Source organism: Octopus sinensis, linkage group LG24, assembly GCF_006345805.1.
Source record: "Octopus sinensis linkage group LG24, ASM634580v1, whole genome shotgun sequence".
In the NCBI taxonomy this organism is placed as follows: Eukaryota; Metazoa; Mollusca; class Cephalopoda; order Octopoda; family Octopodidae; genus Octopus; species Octopus sinensis.
In genome coordinates, this window is record NC_043020.1 from 8,292,386 (window position 1) to 8,316,602 (window position 24,217).

Below are 24,217 nucleotides of genomic sequence, written 5' to 3' on the forward strand. Positions count from 1 at the left end.
CTTTAGTGATTATCAAGAGTCAAGCATTTATACCTATACACATAGCCAAACACACACATAAACACAAACACACAGCCACACATAAAACAAAACACATCCATATACACACACACACACTCACACATAGCTATACATATAGCTTTACAATGACACACAGCCACACACATATAAATACAACCATATACACACACACACTCATACATAGCGACACATATAAACACACTAATTTGCAGCAACATGTTTCATGTGAAGACAACAAAATGTGTTCCTCAATGCAGTGACTTTTTTTTCTGAAGAATTGCATCGAATACAATGAAGATTGTGGAAGAGTCTGAATTCTTGGTTATGGCCCTTAATCAAAGCTGCTCCCGTTACTTTCACTTCGGAAGATATTGGAGTTGGAGACATCGACTGAGCTCAGAATGGAACAGATTGCTTCTGGTAGGCTGAGTTTGGCAAGGGACATCCCACTGAACTCTTGGAATTCAGTCAGCCACTCTTTCGAGTAAATGTTACCTGAAAGAGAAAAAAATAGTATATATATATATATATATAATCTGCAGAAAACAACTTCCGTCACTTTCCAGGGGAAAAAACTAGAAGTAGTTGATAGCTTCCGCTACCTAGGTGACCAAGTCAGTAGTGGGGGTGGGTGCGTTGAAAGTGTAACTGCTAGAATAAGAATAGCCTGGGCAAAGTTTAGGGAGCCCTTACCTCTGCTGGTGACTAAAAGCCTCTCGCTCAGAGTAAAAGGCAGACTGTATGATGCGTGTGTACGAACAGCCATGCTACATGGCAGTGAAACATGGGCCGTGACTGCTGAGGACATGCGTAAGCTCGTGAGGAATGAAGCCAGTATGCTCCGATGGACGTGTAATGTCAGTGTACATACTCGACAGAGCGTTAGTACCTTGAGAGAAATGTTATACCTAAGAAGCATCAATTGTGGTGTGCAAGAAAGACGATTGCGCTGGTATTGTCATGTGGCGAGAATGGATGAAGATAGTTGTGTGAAAAAGCACCAATCCCTAGCAGTTGAGAAAACCCGTGGAAGAGGTAGACCCAGGAAAACCTGGGACAAGGTGGTGAAGCACGACCTTCGAACTTTAGGCCTCACTGAGGAAATTACCAGCGACCGAGACCTTTGGAAATATGCTGTACGTGAGAAGACCAGGCAGGACAAGGGAGCCCAGCCCACTTATGCATGCCTTTCCTCCCTTGGACACAAAGACCTGTTGAGGTAAGCGAAGTCGATATCGAACCTCATCCGACAACAGGCACCCATGCCAACCCCCTTTGCTTGTGAAGACATGTTGGGGCAAGTGAAATCGAAATCGAAATTGAACCAATCCTACGACTGGCACCCGGCAGATGCCAGGACCCCTGGACTGGTGGTACGTAAAAAGCACTATCTGAATCGTGGCCGATGCCAGCGCCGACTCGACTGGCTTCCGTGCCGGTGGCACATAAATTGCACCAATCCGACTGTGGCCGTTGCCAGCCTCGACTGGCACCTGTGCGGGTGGCACGTAAAAAGCACCCACTACACTCACGGAGTGGTTGGCGTTAGGAAGGGCATCCAGCTGTAGAAACATTGCCAGATAAGACTGGAGCCTGGTGCAACCTTCTGGCTTCCCAGATCCCCGGTCGAACCGTCCAACCCATGCTAGCATGGAGAACGGACGTTAAATGATGATGATGATATATTTATATATATATCATAATCATCATTTAACGTCTGCTTTCCATCCTGGCGTGGGTTGGACGGTTTAGCTGAGAACTGGTGAGCCAGAAGGCTGCACCAGGCTCCAATCTGATCTGGCAAAGTTTCTACAACTGGATGCCCTTCCTAATGCCAACCAATCTGAGAGTGTAGTGGGTACTTTTACGTGCCACCGGCAAGAGGGCCAGTCAGGTGGTTCTGGCAACAACCATGCTCAAAAGGTGTTTTTTATGTGCTACCTGCACGGGAGCCAGTCCAGCAGCACTGGCAACGACCTCGCTTGAATGTTGTTTTTCACATGCCACCAGCACATGTGCTGGTAAGGTGACACTGGCAATGATCACACTTGAATGGTGGTTTTTTACGTGCCACCAGCACGGGAGCCATTCCGTAGCCCTGTCAACGATCACGCTCGGATGTGCTTTTAACGTTCCACTTGCATGAGTGCCAATCAGGCAGTACTGTCATCGGCCACGTCAGCGATTTTGATTTGATTTCACTTGCCCCAGGTCTTCGTAAGCAAAGTTTATTGTCCAATGAATGAGGGGTACTCATAAGGGGGGGGTGCTCGTTATATATATACTATTTTACTTGTTTCAGTCATTTGACTGCGGCCATGCTGGAGCACCGCCTTTAGTCAAGCAAATCGACCCCGGGACTTATTCTTTGTAAGCCCAATACTTATTCTATCGGTCTCTTTTGTCGAACCGCTAAGTAACGGCGACGTAAACACACCAGCATCGGCTGTCAAGCAATGCTAGGGGGACAAACACAGACGCACAAACACATACATATATACGACAGGCTTCTTTCAGTTTCCGTCTACCAAATCCACTCACAAGGCATTGGTCGGCCCGGGGCTATAGCAGAAGACACTTGCCCAAGATGCCACGCAGTGGGACTGAACCCGGAACCATGTGGTTGGTTAGCAAGCTACTTACATACACACAGACATACATATACATACATATTATTGCAATATCTGTAGCAGAATTGGAGAAGAAATTCCAAGTATTGAAGCAAAAGCTGTAATCAAAGGGCCTTAAAGTTAACCCAGCTAAGACCAAAGCTGTTGTTAGCAAGAAAGAGGATAAGACTATTTCCATCAGGTAAGTGGCCCTGATCAATATTTAGAAAAGGAATGGGAAGTAATTCTATTCTCTGCACCAAATGTAAACTATGGTCATGTAAGAGATGCAGTGGAATCACAGGTAGATTAACAGATAGGCGCAAGAGTGGCTGTGTGGTAAGTAGCTTGCTAACCAACCACATGGTTCTGGGTTCAGTTCCCACTGCGTGGCATCTTGGGCTAGTGTCTTCTGCTATAGCCCCGGGCCGACCAATGCCTTGTGAGTGGATTTGGTAGACGGAAACTGAAAGAAGCCTGTCGTATATATGTGTGTGTATGTGTTTGTCTCCCTAGCATTGCTTGACAACCGATGCTGGTGTGTTTACGTCCCCGTCACTTAGCGGTTCGGCAAAAGAGACCGATAGAATAAGTACTGGGCTTACAAAGAATAAGTCCCGTGGTCGATTTGCTCAACTAAAGGCGGTGATCCAGCATGGCCGCAGTCAAATGACTGAAACAAGTAAAAGAGTAGATAAGGTCACCTTTGTGTGTGGCAGATGTGCAGGAAGGATAAGCACTAAGAGCACACGGGACTTTGATTTTCTCAAATGCCCAGGAGGATCTCTTGAGGTTGTAGATAGTTTCTGTTACCAAGGTGACCAAATGAGCAATGGAGGCGAATGCTCTGAAAGTACTGTTTCTAGAATAAGAATTGGGTGGAGGAAGCTCAGTGTGCTACTACTTTTGTTGGCAACAAAAGGACCCTTTCTCAGAGTGAAAGGTAGATTGCATGCTGCTTGTGTACAAACGGCCAAACTCCCTGGCAGTGAGACATGGGCTCTGTATGCAGAGGACATGCATAGACTGGAGCGGAATGAAGGCAGCATGCCCTGCTGGATGTGCAGGAACAACAAAACACAAATGTGTTGAGAGAAAAGCTGGGCATAAGAGGAATCAAATGTAGAATGCAAGAGAGAAGACTACGTTGGTTTGGACGTGTGATGCGTATGAATGAGGACAGCTGCATAAAGAACTGAAAGTGGATGGCACCTGTGGAAGAGGGAGACCCAGGAAGACAGGAAATGAGCTGATAAGGGCCGATCTAAAGATGTTGGGGCTCATGGAGGAAATGATATGAGTTTCTAGAAAAGACCTGCTAACAAAAACGAACCCGACTTCTTGAAGCGTTGTGTTCCACCTACACGTAACAATAAAATTTTCAATGGCGGTGCCCCAGCATGGCCACAGCTCGTGAGCTGAAACTAGATAAAATAAAATAAAATAAAATTTTCACACACCCTAGCCCAACAAACCAAACTACACCCCCCTTTCCCAAACTGTTTCTCTTGTACTTACTCTCTTTTACTCTTTTACTTGTTTCAGTCATTTGACTGCGGCCATGCTGGAGCACCGCCATTAGTCGAGCAAATCGACCCCGGGATTTATTCTTTTGTAAGCCCAGTACTTATTCTATCAGTCTCTTTTGCCGAACCGCTATTATTATCTCCCACTTTCCATTCCAGTCCTCACTGTATTGTTGCCTCCACCTGTCCCCTCTCCCTCTAGATACCCAGATTCTCGCCAGCCACAGCATCCCCATCCCCTACTCGCAACTTCTTAGCAATACCCTGTCAGCACCTGCTGCCATTCATCTCCCTCTTCCTTACTCTACCATTCCATCTCTGCCCTGCTCCCCATACCTTGAGAGTATACTCTGGCACTTGTCGCCATCCCTCTCCTGCTCTTGCTGTCTCCTACTCTCTCTCTCTTTCCCTTGCTCTCCCCTCTGGCTCAGTAATCATCAGCATCAAACCTGTTTCTGCCCTCATTCTTCATCACCCTCTCTCCCACCTTCTCTCGCTCTTACCTCTGCAGCACACATCTTTCTTGTTAACTCCCCCCCTCTCTCTCTCTCTCTCTCTAAGTAACCATGTCCCTCCTCTTCAGTAAGATATCTGTTTCTTTCATCATCTGACCCTAGACCCCCCCTCATCCAATGCCCCCCTCCCTTCTCAAATACTCTTGCAAAGTTACTTGGTAATCCTGCCAATGCTGGTGCCACATAAAAAGCACCCGGTCCACACTGTAACATGGTTGGCATTTGGAAGGGCATCCAGCCGTAAAAATCACACCAAAACTGACCATGCCTGTGCTGGGGCCACGTAAAAAGCACCCAGTCCACACTGTAACATGGTTGGCATTTGGAAGGGCATCCAGCTGTAAAAATCACACCAAAACTGACCATGCCTGTGCTGGGGCCACGTAAAAAGCACTCGGCCCACTCTACAGTGTGGTTGGTGTTAGGAAGGGAATCCAACCATAACGACCATGCCAGAACACCCATGTTTCAAGGGGTGAATTATTCTAACCCCAAAGAATCCTACTCTCAACACATGGCTATGATGCTCCCCCACTACTTCTGCTCGTGATCAGAGATGCACATATCATCAGTCACCAAGGAACATGGTAAACTGACAAGCAAATCTGTGGTATTGAGCAGAATATTTGCTGTGGCCCATCTTTCACACCAAAACATGTCCAGTTAAGATCAGAAGCCATGAGAATCACTGCCTGGTACCGCATTGTGTTAAACTATGTAATGGAGTGGCTGTGTGGTAAGTAGCTTGCTAACCAACCACATGGTTGCGGGTTCAGTCCCACAGCGTGGCATCTTGGGCAAGTGCCTTCTGCTATGGCCCCGGGCCGACCAATGCCTTGTGAGTGGATTTGGTAGACGGAAACTGAAAGAAGCCTGTCGTATATATGTATATATATATGTGTGTGTGTGTGTGTGTGTGTGTCTGTCCCCCTAGCATTGCTTGACAACCGATGCTGGTGTGTTTACGTCCCCGTCACTTAGCGGTTCGGCAAAAGAGACCGATAGAATGAGTACTGGGCTTACAAAGAATAAGTCCCGGGGTCGATTTGCACGACTAAAGGCGGTGCTCCAGCATGGCCGCAGTCAAATGACTGAAACAAGTAAAAGAGTAAAAAGAGAGAGAGAGAGTAATGGATAAAGTGTTACAATCAAAGTTTATTTCAATATAGTCACGATTAAAAAGTGAAGGGATCTTACTCACCGAGGTCAGAACACTGGACAGATATTTCATCTGGACGTACCGCCAAAAGGTTCATGTAGGAGAGACTGCAATCAATTGAAAGATTTTCCTTGGACAGAACAAAAGTTATCATGTCTCGAGCCACCGAATACTGGATGCTGTTTAACAGATGGTCTTTGCACATCGACTGGAAATCAAGAACAGAACAGAAAAGAATAGAATGGTATGGCACGGTATGGTATGGTATGACATCTATATATATAAAACTGTAGTTGTGTGAGTGTCTGTCCCCTTCGATTTAGATTCCTAACTACTCCCACATTTTGCGGTGCAGTTTAACCAAATTCGGGTATCTTATAGTCGTGATTCATATCGAGCCCGTCTGGGTATTAGCGCGCGTCTACGATGAGTCTACGATTTAAAAAAAATTCAACATCATTTTTTATTCCATTTTAATGCATATTTTTTCGTGTGCCGATGGCGGCGGAGTTGGCGTCCATGGTCACAGCTGCACCTGTTTGCTTCTCCCCCTTCTTCCCTCCCTCGTGAAGCTGTGGGGAAGGGAGTGTAAGGAAATCAACGTCGTAATGCGTTGTCAAGGAGACCAGCGTTCTTTTAGAACAACGACTTCATGGCTTGAAGACACCAAAACAAAAATGGCTAAGAAAGCCCGAATTGGCATCTATAAGGGAAGTAACTCTCTAAAAAGGCTTATATAGTTATTTCCCTTACAAATCCGAGCAACGCCGGGCGATACTGCTAGTGTTGGATAATAGGAGGTCAGGAAGACTGACAGAATGGAAGAGAAATAGAATGGTGCTGGGGTGGCTGCATAGGTAAGGAGCCTGCTTCCATATCAGGAGGGTTTAGGTTCAGTCCCCAGCATGGCCGCAGTCTAATGACTGAAACAGATGATAATGCTATACATGAAAATAAATCTATTTTTAACAGCAGAATGAAGTGGATGCTGAAAGGTTCTGGGTTTTAAGGGTGTCTTGAAAGGCCATGTTGGAGACCCAACCTTTCGAGTTCTTCTACTGGGCTTAGAAAAACTGAAGGGCCACTGCAATAAGTGTGTGAATCTGAGAGGGGAATATGTTGAATAAACCCCTAATTAACTGATCCTCCTGTATTTTCTTGTTTTACCCAATGCCAGGAACTTTTCAGCACAGGCGGCAAGCTGGCAGAAACATTAGCACGCCGGGTGAAATCATCATCGTCGTTTAACGTCCGTTCTCCATGCTAGCATGGGTTGGACGGTTCGACCGGGGATCTGGGAAGCCAGAAGGCTGCACCAGGCTCCGGTCTTATCTGGCAGTGTTTCTACAGCTGGATGCCCTTCCTAACGCCAACCACTCCGTGAGTGTAGTGGGTGCTTTTTACATGCCACCTGCACTGGTGCCAGGCGAGGCTGGCATCGGCCACGGTCGGATTGGTGTATTTTACGTGCCACCAGCACGGAAGCCAGTCGAGGCGGCACTGGCTTCGGCCACGATTCGGATGGTGCTTTTTACGTGCCACCGACATGGAAACCAGTCGAGGCGGCGCTGGCATCGGCCACGATTCGGATAGTGCTTTTTACGTATCTCCAGTCCAGGGGTCCTGGCATCTGCTGAGTGCCAGTCATAGGATTAGTTCAATTTCGATTCCGATTTCACTTGCTTATCAATGCTTATTGATATTCCGTCTAACGCTACGTTCTGAGTTCAAATTCCACCGAGGTCGAATTTACCTTTCATCCTTTCGGGGTCGATAAATTAAGTACTAGTTATGCACTGGGGTCGATGTAATCAACTTAATCCCTTTGTCTGTCCTTGTTTGTCACTTCTATGTTTAGCCCTTTGTGGGCAATAAAGAAATAAGGAACTTTTCAGCACACTCCTGTGTGTGTGTGTACACACACGCATGAAGGGATGCTGAAAAGTTCCTGGTTTTAAGGGCATCACAAAAGGCTTGACTGGAGGCACAACTTTCCAAGTTCTTTTACAAGGTTAAAAAAAAAAACTGAAGGAATTTGAACTCAGGCGCAGGAGTGGCTGTGTGGTAAGCAGCTTGCTAACCAACCACATGGCTCCGGGTTCAGTCCCACTGCGTGGCATCTTGGGCAAGTGTCTTCTGCTATAGCACCCGGGCCGACCAATGCCTTGTGAGTGGATTTGGTAGACAGAAACTGAAAGAAGCCTGTCGTATATATATATATGTATGTGCGTGTATGTTTGTGTGTCTGTGTTTGTCCCCCTAGCATTGCTTGACAACCGATGCTGGTGTGTTTATGTCCTCGTCACTTAGCGGTTCGGCAAAAGAGACCGATAGAATAAGTACTGGGCTTACAAAGAATAAGTCCCGGGGTCGAGTTGCTCGATTAAAGGCGGTGCTCCAGCATGGCCGCAGTCAAATGACTGAAACAAGGAAAAGAGTAAAGAGTAAGAGTAAGGACCTCTGCTATAAATGTGTGAATCTGAAAAAGGGGATCATGTTTACAAAATGTATAATTAACTGATCACCCTATATTGTCTTTTACGGAAAGCCAGGGACCTCTCAGCAACACGACCCCATGTGTGTGTGTGTGTGCACGTGACCATGAGGAAATATCTCCTTGCTTAGAAACAGCAGAGTTAGTAATGGGAAGGGCATCCAGCTGTAGAAAATCTGCTTCACTAATCTCCTCCAATGCAGGCAGGAATGGAAAAGCGGATGTTAAAAGCGATGATGATGATGATGAATGGGAAAGAGGACAAAAGAGAAAAGAATGGAACAGAATGGAATAAAAAGAAAAAAAAAGAAATTGTCTGGAATTGATGGAAGGGTGGCCATGATAGGAATAACATTGTCTGGACACTACCACCAGCACCACCACCACTGCCACTACTACCACAACCACCACCGCCACAACTACCACCACCACCACAACTACCACCACCGCCACAACTACCACCACCGCCACAACTACCACCACCACCACAACCACCACAACTACCACCACCACCACAACTACCACCACCACCACAACTACCACAACTACCACCCCCACTACCACTACCACAACTACCACCCCCACCACAACTACCACCACCACTACCACAACCACCACAACTACCACCACCACCGCCACAACTACCACCACCGCCACAACTACCACCACCACCACAACCACCACAACTACCACCACCACAACTACCACCACCACCACAACTACCACAACTACCACCCCCACCACCACTACCACAACTACCACCCCCACCACAACCACCACAACTACCACCACCACCGCCACAACTACCACCACCACAACCACCACCACAACTAGCTTGTTTATTGTTTTTTCTCACCCTTTTTATTCTCCTTCCTCTCCGTTCCTCTTCCTCTTCTATCATTATTTACACTAAATTCAGAAAAAACATCTTAACTCAACTGAGTGTCCTTCCCCGCCACCACCACCACCACCTTCCCCCTCATCCTAAAGTTTCCTCCCTCTATCTCCCCCCACCCCACACACCTTCCATCTTCACTTTACCCTAACACTATTTACATTAACTTCAGTGAAAACACCTTCACCTGATTCCCCTCCTCCTTCCTCCTCATCTTCCCCATCGCCCCAATCCCCCCTCCCCCTCTCTCTCTTATCTATTCCATTATTATTATTATTTCTATTTATAATAACTTCCCTGAATCATCAAAACTCCTCCAGTTTGGAAACGAAAGAGACAAGAAACAACAGAAGGAACTAAAAGACAATTAAAGGTTTTATAGTTAATCACCACCAACACCACCACACCCACCACTACCACTGCCACCACAACTACCACCAGCACCACCACCACCACCACAACTACCACAACCACCACCACCACCGCCATCACCACAACTACCATCATCACTACAACTACCACCACAACTACCACCAGCACCACCACAACTACCACCACCACCACAGCCACAACTACCACCACCACCACCACAACTACCACCACCACAACTACCACCACCACCACTGCCACCACCACTACCACAACCGCCGAAACTACCACCACCACCACTACCACCACAACTACCACCACAGCCACCACCACTACTGCAACTACCACCACCACCACAAATCCTCTAACAGTTGAAACACCTCTCCTACAAAACCAACACTTCAAATACTTTTTCTCTGAAATATTTCAAGTGTCAGAAAAGAAAACAACTGAAAATGTGTGTGTGTGCGTGCACACATGCATGCATGTATGCGTACACGTGCATACACATGTATGTATGGTTTGTGCGTATGTGCATGGAAGCATGTGTGCCCAGGTATATATTCAGTTATTCTGTTATATATTTCAGCCATAGGGCTGTGGTCAAGCTCCAGCATGACCACATCATTATCATCGTTTAACGTCCGCTTTCCATGCTAGCATGGGTTGGATGATTTTGACTGAGGGCTGGCGAGCCAGGGGGCTGCACCAGACTCCAATCTTGATCTGGCAGAGTTTCTACAGCTGGATGCCCTTCCTAACGCCAACCACTCCGAGAGTGTAGTGGGTGCTTTTTACGTGCCACCGGTACAGGGGCCAGTCAAGCGATACTGGCAATGACCTCGCTCGAATCTTTTTACACGTGCCACCGGCAGAGGTGCCAGTGAAGCGACGTTGGTAACGATCACGCTCGAATGGTGCCCTTACGAATATATTTGTGTGCATGAGCATGCTTACGAGTGTGAGCATACATGTATATATCTGTGCGTATGTGTATGGCTGTGGACACATTTGGCTGTCACAACCTAAAGCTCCCATGAAAGCCAACACTTCCTCCTTCGAAAACTGACCTTTGTAGTTTGTTTTCCCCCCTTTAAAAAATTTCATTGTCACCATATAAATTTCTCCTTTTAAAAGCCATCCCCTACATCTTTCTAACCTTTGAATACTGAGAGTCTCAGCAAGGTCACTCAGCCTGCTAGAAACCACAACTAAATCCCACTCAAAACACATTCTTCCTTCTTAAACCTTCAGCATTCAGATTTCTCTAAGGCGGCGAGCTGGCAGAACCGTTAGCACGCCGGGTGAAATGCTTAGCGCTTTTTCGTCTGCCGTTGCATTGTGAGTTCAAATTCCACCGAGGTCGACTTTGCCTTTCATCCTTTCGGGGTCGATAAATTAAGTACCAGTTATGCACTAGGGTCGATATAATTGACTTAATCCCTTTGTCTGTCCTTGTTTGTCCTCTCTGTGTTTAGCCCCTTGTGGGTAATAAAGAAATAAGTATTCAGATTTCTCTGTCAAATGTAATGTTTATTTATTCACATTGATATCCATTAATCCTGCATTATCTCGTAGCTTCAAGATTTCATTGATGTAATTGCCACCGAAGCCAGTGCCACCTCGACTGGCTTCCGTGCAGGTGGCACGTAAAAAGCACCCACTACACTCACGGAGTGGTTGGCGTTAGGAAGGGCATCCAGCTGTAGAAACATTGCCAGATAAGACTGGAGCCTGGTGCAGCCTTCTGGCTTCCCAGATCCCCGGTCGAACCGTCCAACCCATGCTAGCATGGAGAACGGACGTTAAACGATGATGATGATGATGATGTAATTGCTTATTTTTAGAATGACATTGTAGGGTAAGTGTGAGAGGCTGGATCTGGCTATTTTGAATATAAAACAGGTAGACTATTTTGGCTGGATATGGTTGGTTTAAATGCTGAAGGGTTAAGAGATGGGACAGTCATGACTGATTAGTCTTCTGGTCCCAAATCCTGCTTGATCAACAAAGAGTTAAACAACAATCAACAACTTTTCCCTATCATTTTCCCCTTCAAAAATTAACTGTTCCCCTTTTTATTCCATCGTCATTTTAACATCTACTTCTCGACGGATATTTGTCATCTTGCTTGTTGTTAACCCTTTAGCGTTCGGATTATTCAATCAAACATAATGCTTATTGATTCCCATTGATTTGAATTAATCATGCATTATCTCATATCTTCAAGATCTTGATGGTGTAATTACTTAATGTAGAATAACATTGTAGGGTAGGTGGGAGAGCCTGGATCCGGTCAGTTTGAACATAAAACAGATTAACTATTTTGGCCGGATATGGTCGGTTTAAATACTAATGGGTTAACACAACATTTCGGCTGATATACCCTCCAGCCTTCATCAGATGTCTTGGGGAAATTTCGAACCTGGGTTCTCATTCCTAAGACACCTGAAATTTCCCCCAAGACACCTGATGAAGGCTGGAGGGTATATCAGCCGAAACGTTGTGTTAACAACCAACAAGATGAGGACAAATATACGTCGAATGTAAATAATGTACATAATTCCTCATTTATTAAAAGCACCATCCGTCCATGGCCGTTTGCCAGCTCTGTCTGGCACCTGTGTGGGTGGTACGTAAAAAGCACCCACTACACTCACGGAGTGGTTGGCGTTAGGAAGGGCATCCAGCTGTAGAAACACTGCCAGATCAGACTGGGCCTGATGCAGCCTTCTGGCTTCACAGACCCCAGTTGAACCGTCCAACCCATGCTAGCATGGAAAGCGGACGCTAAATGATGATGATGATGAGAACTGTATTATTTACTTCTTAAGTCAGACAAGATTCATTGATGCAAATTTTCTTCCCCTAGACACCTTTCCTGTTGCCAACCCTCGCCTACTTTCAAACAAGATCCTAGTTCTCCATGGTTGGATATAGTTTCATGGAAAAATGAAAATAAGGGACACTGCTTGTATGACATTGATTTTGTTGGTAACTACTACACAATTTGCTTCCCAAGCACATGGTTCTGGGTTCAGTCCCACTGCGTGGTACCTTGGGTAAGTGTTTCTTCTATAGCCTCAGATCAAAGCCTTGTGAGTGGATTTGGTAAATGGAAACTTAAAGATTCCTGTCACGTACGTGTGTGCACGTGCATGCTTTTGTCTCCAACCACCACGTTAACAACCAGTGTTGGTGTGTTTATGGCCCTGTAACTTAGTGGTTCAGCAATAGAGACCAATAGAATAAGTACCAGGCTTTAAAAAACCTTAAAAAAGTACTGGGGTCAATCCATTCAACTGATAAAAACCCTTTAAGGTGGTGCCCCAGCATGGCTGCAGTGTAATGAGTGAAACGCGTAAAAGACAAGAGATACATGACAAGCTTCTTTCAGTTTCCAACAACCAAATCTTTGGTTGGGCCAGTGCTATAAAAAAGAAATACTTGCCCAAGATAACCATGCACTGGAAGTGAACCTGAAGCCATGTGGTTGGGAAGTGAGCTTCTTAACCACACAGTCATGCCATGGCTTCTATTATAAAAAAAAAAAGAAAAACAGTCAGAAACTGGAGATGATTTAACCGTTTCGCATTTAAACCAGCCGCATCTGGTCAATCGATATTTTACCTGTGTGGTAAGTAGCTTGCTAACCAACCACATGGTTCCGGGTTCAGTCCCACTGCGTGGCATCTTTGGCAAGTGTCTTCTGCTATAGCCCTGGGCCGACCAATGCCTTGTTAGTGGATTTGGTAGACGGAAACTGAAAGAAGCCTGTCGTATATATGTATATATATATATGTGTGTGCATGTTTGTGTTTGTCCCCCTAGCATTGCTTGACAACCGATGCTGGTGTGTTTACGTCCCCGTCACTTAGCGGTTCGGCAAAAGAGACCGATAGAATAAGTACTGGGCTTACAAAGAATAAGTCCTGGGGTCGATTTGCTCGACTAAAGGCGGTGCTCCAGTAAAAGAGTAAAAAGAGTACTGGCCAGATCCAACATTTCACACCTACCCTACAATGTCATTCTAAAAATAAATAATCACGTCATTGAAATTTCAAAGCTATGAGTTTAATGTATGATTAATTTAATCCTGCGCCAGGATTGGAACTTGCAACCTAAAGGTTCGTAACTAAATGCAACAAGGTTTTTTTTGTCTTCTGCTCTGCTATTTCTGTCACACCAACAAAACAATAATCCAAGGCCTGAAATTCGGGGACAGTCAATTACATCAACCCCCAGTGTATAACAGGTACTTATTTTATTGACCCTGAAAGGATGAAAGGCAAAGTCACCCTCAGTGGAATTTGAACTCAGAACATAAAGATAGGAGGAATGCCACGAAGCCATCTGTCCAGCATGCCAACGATTCTGCTAGCTCGCTGCCTTAATAATAACAATAATAATAATAATGGTTTCAAATTTTGGCACAAGGCCAGCAATTTCGAGAGAAGGGATAATTCGATTTCATCGACCCCAGTACTCAAGTGGCAGAAACGTTAGCACGCCGGGCGAAATGCTTAGCGGTATTTCGTCTGCGTTACGTTGTGAGTTCAAATTCCGCCTAGGTCGACTTTGCCTTTCATCCTTTCGGGGTCGATAAATTAAGTACCAGTTACGCACTGGGGGTCAATGTAATCGACTTAATACCTATGTCTGTCCTTGTTTGTCCGCTCTGTGTTTAGCCCCTTGTGGGTAATAAAGAAATAGGTATTAATTTTATGGACCTGAAAGGATAAAAGGCAAAGCTGACCTCGGCGGAATTTGAACTCATAACACAAAGACAGAAATGCCACTAAGTCCTGCATGCTAACAATTCTGCCAGTTCACTGCCTTAATAATGATAATCCTTTCTACTGGAAGCACAAGGCCTCACATTTCGGGGAAGGGATTAAGTCAGTTACATCGACCCCAGTGCGTAACTGGTACTTGTTTAATTGACCCACCCTGAAATGCAAAGATGACCTCAGCAGAATTTGAACTCAGAACGCGAAGATAAGAAATGCTACAAAGCATTATTGCCCAATACGCTAACGATTCTGCCAGCTTGCTGTCTTAATGATAAATAATAACATCATCATCATCATCGTTTAACGTCTGCTTTCCATGCTAGCATGGGGTGGACGGTTCAACTGGGGTCTGGGGAGCCCGAAGGCTGCACCAGGCTTCAGTCTGATCTGACAGTGTTTCTACAGCTGGATGCCCTTCCTAACGCCAACCACTCCGAGAGTGTAGTGGGTGCTTTTATGTGCCAGACGAGGCTGGCGAACGGCCACGCTCGGATGCTGTTTTTTATGTGCCACCGACACAGGTGCCAGACGAGGCTGGCGAATGGCCACGCTCAGATGGTGGAAATAAGGGACACTTACCAAAGACGTTTGAACTGCAATGTCTCTGACATTGAAGGCATAAACATAATCAGAGATTTCTTTGATGATGGCATGGGTGGATTGTTTGGAGAGATTCTTATGTTTGCTTAGAATCTTCTCAACAGGAATAAATGGCAGCAAATTGTATTTCTTGGTCTCAAGACCATGGTTGGTCTGAAAAATTTCAATGAAATAGTCATGGTAGAACTTGCCGTTTTGGGTCACCTGGAACTGTATGCGGACATCGTTGTCAGTGCTGCTTGTTACTTTGAGACCTGATAACAGAGCAAGAGAAGAATCGTGGAAAGAAACCATGGAACCAACACCAGAGTGATTAATTTCAAGAGTTGCAACGTAAAGAAGTGTGTTTGGAAATGTGGAATCCTGAAGAAATACTTCCCTTTGGGGCCTGTCTTCACCCCCTCAGTGGTTTCCAGAGGATTAGATTCATAAGGATCTATTCACTGTGGTCCTTCAGAAGTTTTGCATAACTAGGGATCTATTCTCTGAGGCCCTTGCGCCTTCAAAGGTTTAGCAAAACCAGAGATCTACTCACTGTGGTCCTTCAGAAGTTTTGCATAACTAGGGATCTATTCTCTGAGGCCCTTGCTCCTTCAGAGGTTTAGCAAAACTGTTGGGGCAAGTGAAATCGGAATCGAAATTGAACCAATCCTATGACTGGCACCCGGCAAATGCCAGGACCCCTGGACTGGAGATACGTAAAAAGCACTATCCGAATCGTGGCTTCCGTGTCGGTGGCACGTAAAAAGCACCATCCAAATCGTGGCCAATGCCAGCGTTGCCTCGACTGGCTTCCATGCCGGTGGCACGTAAAAAACACCATCCGAATCGTGGCCGAAGCCAGTGCCACCTCGACTGGCTTCCGTGCAGGTGGCACGTAAAATGCACCAATCCGACCGTGGCCGATGCCAGCCTCGCCTGGCACCAGTGCAGGTGGCACGTAAAAAGCACCCATGACACTCACGGAGTGGTTGGCGTTAGGAAGGGCATCCAGCTGTAGAAACATTGCCAGATAAGACCGGAGCCTGGTGCAGCCTTCTGGCTTCCCAGATCCCCGGTCGAACCGTCCAACCCATGCTAGCATGGAGAGCGGACGTTGAACGATGATGATGAGCGATCTACTCACTGTAGTTCCAAGAATAACCTGGAATCTAATCTGTGGGTTATGGCCCTTCGAGAGTTTAGCAAAACCAATGTCATTGTACTTGGCATCAGCAAACCATTCAACTGTGTCTGGCATGAGAACTTGGCTGTGTTGCCCACCCAGGGACGCCATCAGTCTCCCATCTCTTGAATAGAAAGCTTCTTGTCTGTCTGCAATGTGTTGTCAGGACTCCCTTTCGGCCACACTAGCAATTCTAGCATGCATACACCAAGGATCGCTAATGTCCCTTAAACTCATCTACCAGGATCTATAGGAGCAGGAGTGGCTGTGTGGTAAGTAGCTTGCTAACCAACCACATGGTTCCGGGTTCAGTCCCACTGCATGGCATCTTGGGCAAGTGTCTTCTGCTAAGTCCCCGGGCCAACCAATGCCTTGTGAGTGGATTTGGTAGACGGAAACTGAAAGAAGCCTGTCATATATATGTATATATGTATATGTTTGTGTGTCTGTTTGTCCCCCTAGCATTGCTTGACAACCGATGCTGGTGTGTTTACGTCCTCGTCACTTACCAGTTCGGCAAAAGAGACCGATAAAATAAGTACTGGGCTTACAAAGAATAAGTCCTGGGGTCGATTTGCTCGACTAAAGGCGGTGCTCCAGCATGGCCGCAGTCAAATGACTGAAACAAGTAAAAGAGTAGAAGAGAGTCCTTTAACAATCTGCTTACAGACAATATGACCCTTGATTCCTCTCCCACCTTCCATACCCAAACGTCCCTCCCGGTCATGCAACCTCAACACCTCCTAGAAAACCTCCCTCAGAAACATCCCCCAAAGAAGTCATGCCAATCTGAATCCCCTCTTCTGACAGCAATAAAAGACCCAACCATCAAGAAAATACCAAATCTCTCCCTTTGAAATTGAACAGCTCAAACCTTTAACATTGCTACAGATACTAGGCATTACCAACTTTACCTGCTAGAAACAACAGCCAAATCTCTCCCAAATCAGAGTTCCCTGTACACAGAAAATAGATGAAATGATCACAGCTGGAATAATACCTTTGACTGGAAAGAAGCACTCCGTCGGTTACGCCGACGAGGGTTCCGGTTGATTTGATCAATGGAACAGCCTGCTCGTGAAATTAACGTGTAAGTGGCTGAGCACTCCACAGACACATGTACCCTTAACGTAGTTCTCGGGGGATATTTAGCGTGACACAGAGAGTGACAAGGCCGGCCCTTTGAAATACAGGTACAACAGAAACAGGAAGTAAGAGTGAGAGAAAGTTGTGGTGAAAGAGTACAACAGGGATCGCCACCATCCCCTGCCGGAGCCTCGTGGAGCTTTTTAGGTGTTTTCACTCAATAAACACTCACAACGCCCGGTCTGGGAATCGAAACGGCGATCCTACGACCGCGAGTCCGCTGCCCTAACCACTGCGCCTCCTTTACCTTTGACTATCAATCAGCTCCATCTGGGGTCATGGAACTAAACAACAATCTGTGTCCCCTCTGTATCTTGTCTTCCCCACTATGGTGCAGTCATTCTTCTCCAGAACATCAACCTTCAGGAATTCCCTCCTTCCCATTCACATTCTTTTTCAGTAAGGGTCATCTTACAGATGATCAGACTACTGAACATAAACCCTATCAATCTCACCAAACTGGGACAACCTGTCTCCTTCCTCCAGATTAAAACCAGCACAAAAAATAAAAAAAGGAATCCCTACTGTACTGGGTAGAGGTGTGACTGTGTGGTTAAGAAGATCACTTCACAACCAAAGTGGTTTCAGGTTCAATCCCACTGTGTGACACCTTGGGCAAATCTTTAATTTAACCCTGGGCCGACCAACACCATGGGAGTGAATTTGGTACAGAGAAACTGTGTGGAAGTCAGTCATACATAAGTGTATGTATATGAGTGCCTTCATGTTTGTCCCTCAATTGCTTAACAGATGTTGGTTTGTTCACATCCCCACGACTTATCAGTTCAACAAAAGGTAACCAACAAAATAAGCATCAGAACTTTAAAAAAATTAGTGCTGGGGTCAATTTGTTTAACACTTCTAAGCAGTGCCCCAGCCTGGCCACAGTCCATTAACTGAATCAAAGAATAAAAACGTACTTACCCAATAACTCGTAGGTGCGGAGGGTTCTATTGTAAACATCCCTCTGGTGGTCAAAGGTCAACATGGACATCTTACTGAAGTCAAGATCATGGGACTTAGGATACCACTGAAATAATCAAATGAGACATCTTTTGGATGGGAAACTGCTGAACTTATAAACTTACCACTAAAGCAAAAGAAAAATTATGACTATGAGTTAAGGTAGTGGGATGAGAAGGGATGGCCACGGAAGGATAAATTCAACTTACTTCTTCAATATGCTTTGCCAATTCCAGCCGTTTCTCTTCACATTTCTGATAAAGATCTACCAGCTGTTTCTGCAACTGTTGCAAGCATTTCCGCTCCAAGAACGAAGGAGTTTTAGTCTCAAATCTGTCTGCTTTACTGAAGAAGCTGAAAATATCCTCTGCAAAGAAACGGTATTTGTTGTTCAATGAGATTTAAAGAACATGCAGACAACATGGAGACTATGGAATAATAACAAACATTAAGATTGGTTTCAAATTTTGCTACAATGCCAGAAAGTTCAGAAGGGGGCCAGTAAATTAGATCAATCCCCAGTGTATAACTGGTACTTATTTTATTGACTCTGAAAGGATGAAAGGCAAAATTGACCTCGGTGGAATTTGAACTCAGCATAAATACAGACGTAACAAACATTAAAAGTAGCAAATATATAAAGCAAACACAGTCATCATTTGTAAGTGAGCCCAACTTGGTAATGTCTAGTATAGGAATCATTTTAGGGGCTTGTGTAGTCAGGATTTTTATTTCTTCATATCTCTTTTTGAAATGCATAATAATGCTTTGCAGAAATACATTTTCCTTGGTGTAGATTATAGAGTGCTGTGGTTTCAAACACACACACACATACATACATACATACACACACATACATACATACATACATACATACATACATACATACATACATATATATATATAGCTACATGGTTTCGGGTTCAGTCCCACTGCGTGGCACTTTGGGTAGGTGCCTTCTACTGTAGCCCCGAGTCAACCGAAGCTTTGTGATGGAATTCGGTAGGCGGAAGTTACTGCCGTGTGTGTATGTGTGCGTATAGGTGCTCAGTGCCTCTCCGAAAGAGAGGGATATAAGTGTATATTGAGGCAGTCAGAAAAAATATATATGTACTAGCAGAATTGCCCGGCGTTGCTCGGGTTTGTAAGGGAAATAACTATATAAGCATTTTTAGAGAGTTACTTCCCTTATATAATAGCGAAAAATGGGAAAAAATGATGGTAAATTTTTTTTTAAATCGTAGACTCATCGTAGACGCGCGCTGATACCCAGAAGGGCTCGATATGAATCACGACTATAAGATACCCGCTTTTGGTTACACTGCACCGCAAAATGTGGGAGTAGTTAGGAATCTAAATCGTAGGAGACAGACACACAACTTCACTTTTATATATATGTATATACACCCACAAAGCCATAACCAGTGAGAGTCTATTTAATCTTTGATACACTAAATACAAGATGTGATGGTCATAGCTGGAATGTCTTTCTGTCTATGGTAGTACAGCTGATGACAGTTTGAGAGTGCCATTCATGTTGTTTGGCTGGATTTGTACATTTTCATTTGTTATGGTATTTGTAATGTCGGAGGTATTTCAAGGGTTGGAGAGGTTAACGCTTCTCCTGGTGTTGGCCATATATGAGTGTGTGATGAAGGCATGTGGCCCTGTTGTTAGAACATATGAGTGTGTGACTATCAGTTTTTCTGTCTCCTCTTCTAATCTCTCTTGTTTTTAGTCAGGTGCAATGTTCTGCATTTTCCAATTTCTTTCTCTCTTCACAAGAATCCATTCTGGTGATTCTTTCCAACCAATTTCCTTGTGAGGCAAGTTTTCGCAGTTGGAGAAATCTGTGGCAGGAGAGGGTTGTTGTGTCTGTGCAGTCACATATTTCTGTGTTGGTTGACTGTGGTGGTGGGGGTGGTCAGGCCCCTTGGGGTTGTGCTGACCCTTTTTGTTTCCTTGGTTGTGGGATTGGTGTTTGCTGTTGATGCTGCTGAATGTTCCTCTTGTGGTCCCTTTTAGTGCTGCTGCTCATACTACTGTAGTGGTGAAAGGGTTGGCAGTAAAAAGCAGGGCCTCATATGTTTTGCAGTGGACAGAAAGCCCTGAAATGATTTGCATCTCCACATATGTGGCACCTTGGCCTTCTGCCCTCGACTACGATAAAAATCTTGCAAGTCATTTGGGAGGTTGATCGGATCATCTGGAACCCATTTTGTTGTAACCAACAGAACGCCAGTTATTAAGGTAAATAATTCAGCCATTCCGTGCAAGATGCATTTTTGCATTACTCTTTACTCTTTACTCTTTACTCTTTTACTTGTTTCAGTCATTTGACTGTGGCCCATGCTTGTCGTGTTTTGTCAAGTGTCAGTTGACGAAATGAGAGGAGGAGAAGAAAGCTAATGGGTTGTACGTGTGTGTGTGTGCTTGCTCCTCTGTCTGTGTGTGCATGCTTGTTCTTGTCCGAGTCTGTGTTTAAGCACGCACACACAGACAAAAACAAGCACATACACACAGACAGAGCAACAAGCACACACACACACGTACAACCCCTTAGCTTTCTTCTCCTCCTGCCATTTCGAAGGAGATTACTCTCGGTAGATCCCTTTTTCGTTTTGCTTTCCTGCTTGACCACCAGAGGTCACTACAATTCCATTTTTGTTATATTTGAATCTCACTGCTAGAAAAAACTTCCTCATTTGGAAAACCCATGGCAGTACTTAGAAAATTCTAAGATTACAAGTTCAGTGAAGTTGCACTGAAAATCGCTCTCAAAAGGGTTGATAAATTAGTTTGCGCATGCATTTAACTTGAAGAACTTTACGCATCTAGTGGCCAAAGAGGTTCTGAACTCTTTTGAGCACCTTGCACATGCGTTTAACTAGAAGAATTTTACGCATACTCTCTTTTACTCTTTTACTCTTTTACTCTTTTACTCTTTTACTTGTTTCAGTCATTTGACTGCGGCCATGCTGGAGCACCGCGTTTAGTCGAGCAACTCGACCCCGGGACTTATTCTTTTGTAAGCCCAGTACTTATCCTATCGGTCTCTTTTGCCGAACCGCTAAGTGACGGGGACGTAAACACACCAGCATCGGTTGTCAAGCAATGCTAGGGAGACAAACACAGACACACACACACACACACACATACATATATACGACAGGCTTCTTTCAGTTTCCATCTACCAAATCCACTCACAAGGCATTGGTCGGCCCGGGGCTATAGCAGAAGGCACTTGCCCAAGATGCCACGCAGTAGGACTGAACCCGGAACCATGTGGTTGGTTAGCAAGCTACTTACCACACAGCCACTCCTGCGCTTATCTAAAACGTAGAAATCTGAAAAAAATTTTCAAAAAACTGCATTTGTCAAGGAGAGGTGCGAAACTGCAGTAACACCCATTTTTCTGAAAGTTATAATCATCCAAAGTCGGGGCGGGTGGGGGCAGATATCTGTAGTTACGCCCAAAACTGAACATAGAAAACATACTGCATTCCCCTTAATTTACAAATAAATCATCATTTTGAGGTAAATGACAACTAAAATTAATTAAATTGCGTTAATTGCTGTTTTATGGCATATTTTACAGGCATAAAACACACCTTAGAATTTTTGCAGACATTCGAGAACTGCATACGTATATGTTTAGCCAATGAAGAAATCTGTGTTTATTATAATTAATGAAATTGAGTTAATTACTATTTCATGATATCTTTATATATAAAAGTGAAGTTGTGTGTCTGTCTCCTACGATTTAGATTCCTAACTACTCCCACATTTTGCGGTGCAGTGTAACCAAAACCGGGTATCTTATAGTCGTGATTCATATCGAGCCCTTCTGGGTATTAGCGCGCGTCTATGATGAGTCTACGATCTTTTAAAAAATTTACCATCATTTTTTTCCATTTTAATGCATTTTTTGCTATTATATAAGGGAAGTAACTCTCTAAAAATGTCTACGATGAGTCAACGATTTAAAAAAAAATTTACCATCATTTTTTCCCCATTTTTGATGCATTTTTTTGCTATATTTTGGCTATAACTCTAAAAATGCTTATATAGTTATTTCCCTTACAAACCCGAGCAACGCCGGGCGATACTGCTAGTATTTTATAAACGGTATACCTATATAGCTCGACACGGTCGAGACACTTCGCTTCGGGTATTTCCGTGGGTTGTGGAGTATAGATATAACGAAATTATGCCATCAATGTCTCAATTTAAACTTGAAGAAAAAAAAGGCCTTGCATATTTGTTCTAACCTGCATCATGTATGTATGTAAAACCCGCAAACTTCCAAGCAGAAAACAGAATCGAACTGTTATTTGCTTCCACGGAAATACCCGAAGTGAAGTGTTTTGATTTTGTCGAGTTATATCGAAAGAATACCTTATAAACAATAAAACAACACACATAACTTTTGTAGATATTCGGAAATGATTCCACTCGACTGTAATGTAAAGAATGCTTTATAAAACCTCTGCGGGAACCTGTAATTACTAAACTAACGAAGCTGGCTTCACTGCAGTCTTATAACGGATTTTATAACCAACTAGCAGTATCGCCCGGCGTTGCTCAGGTTTGTAAGGGAAATAACTATAAAGCATTTTTAGAGAGTTATAGCCAAAATATAGCAAAAAAATGGGAAAAAAATGATGGTAAATTTTTTTGAGAGTTAAAAAAGGTCGAGTTGCGTCCCCTAGTCCATCTGTGGTTTGGGTTTCTGATTCTCGACCCCATGTCGAATTTATCGATTTTTTTCAGAACTGAGGGAACTTTTCAAAATTTTCGCTGCGTTAGTTTTGAATTATGACATTGGGTTATGTGTGTGTCAAGTTTCATCAGAATCGGTTGAAAGCCGTGGTCAGGGTGAGGGTACAAGTAAACAGACACACAGACACGCAGACAGACAAACTGCCGTTTATATAGAGAGAGATAAAACACAATAGCTTAGAAGTTTTGGAGACATTAGGGGAGTCCGGCTGTCGTAGTTGATTCGAATACATACACCACCGGTTTTCGGCATAACAAAACCTTTAAATTTCGTTTTTGGATTTGGTTTGCAAGATTCTTTATATGAGTTCGTGTGTTGAAGCATATTGTTGTGTCTGGGGAGAGTCATTCTCTTTTAGTGCCTTATTATTTAACACACTCACCGGTGAGTGTGTGTTAAATAATAAGGCACTGAAAGAGAATGACTCTCCCCAGACACAACAGAAAAACCCCTAAAACTAACCCTAAACCCAACCACCGGGTGTAGGTATTCATCACCTTCGCGTGTGGTCGCTTCTGTTTTGTACAGGAGTTCGTTGTTTATGTATATAATAATAATAATAATAATGAAATTATTGTATACAGTGCTCAGGTGCACCACAACTTGTCAGAAAGTGCGTATAAAGTACATGCAGTAATGTAGAAATGTCTGGAAAGCGAACAGTGTACGAGTCAGATACATGCTTGTGTGTGTATGGAGGGGAGGAAATCAGGTGTAGTGTTGGCGAATCTCAGGAAGCATGGAAGTTTTGAAGGATGCAGTGCTCCGACAACTAACAACTGATGCTGGCAGTTTGTTCCATGCTTCAGCAACTCTCAGCGTGAAAAAATGTTTCCTGAAGTCATGGGAGCTGTGCTGTTTTCTGACTTTGTAAATACTTTGTATATTATTCAACAGGTTTACGAATAACAGCTTTTAATTTGTGAAGCACGAAGCCAATACTAATAATTATTACATGTTAATATCATAATATCTCACCGTATCCATATATCTTTGTGTGCGTGTTTAAGGAAAAGAATTGCTATCAACTTACTTTTTGAGTTTGCCGCCATCACGGTTCCGTCGGGTGTGGAGACGGTGTAGCTTGGAATTAATTCCCTCTGAATAAAAGGATTCATTTACGGAATTGTCCAGCAAAAAAAAATAATATAAAAACAGTTTAAAGGGAGATAACTGACA

The 24,217-nt window shown here is 44.3% G+C and overlaps 1 protein-coding gene across 1 annotated transcript; it reads right to left on the minus strand.

The window, feature by feature from the left end:
- Positions 1–213: 213 nt before the first annotated feature.
- Positions 214–24,201, minus strand: LOC115224124. The gene is made up of 6 exons (XM_029794928.2): positions 24,072–24,201; positions 18,465–18,622; positions 18,217–18,322; positions 14,961–15,235; positions 5,873–6,038; positions 214–516 (listed from the first exon to the last, which is right to left on the minus strand). Exons 1-6 carry the CDS (start codon positions 24,154–24,156, stop codon positions 353–355), a joined length of 954 nt encoding a protein of 317 aa, XP_029650788.2. The 5' UTR covers positions 24,157–24,201; the 3' UTR covers positions 214–352.
- Positions 24,202–24,217: the final 16 nt, after the last annotated feature.

Bases quoted from the DNA above. Each gene is read 5' to 3' on its own strand.
- LOC115224124 (XM_029794928.2), bottom strand. From the start codon at position 24,156: ATGAATCCTTTTATTCAGAGGGAATTAATTCCAAGCTACACCGTCTCC. The intron at 18,623-24,071 runs GTAAGTTGATAG...GTTTCTTTGCAG, and splicing joins GATGGCGGCAAACTCAAAAA to AGGATATTTTCAGCTTCTTC. The intron at 15,236-18,216 runs GTAAGTACGTTT...CTCTGTTATCAG, and splicing joins CCGCACCTACGAGTTATTGG to GTCTCAAAGTAACAAGCAGC.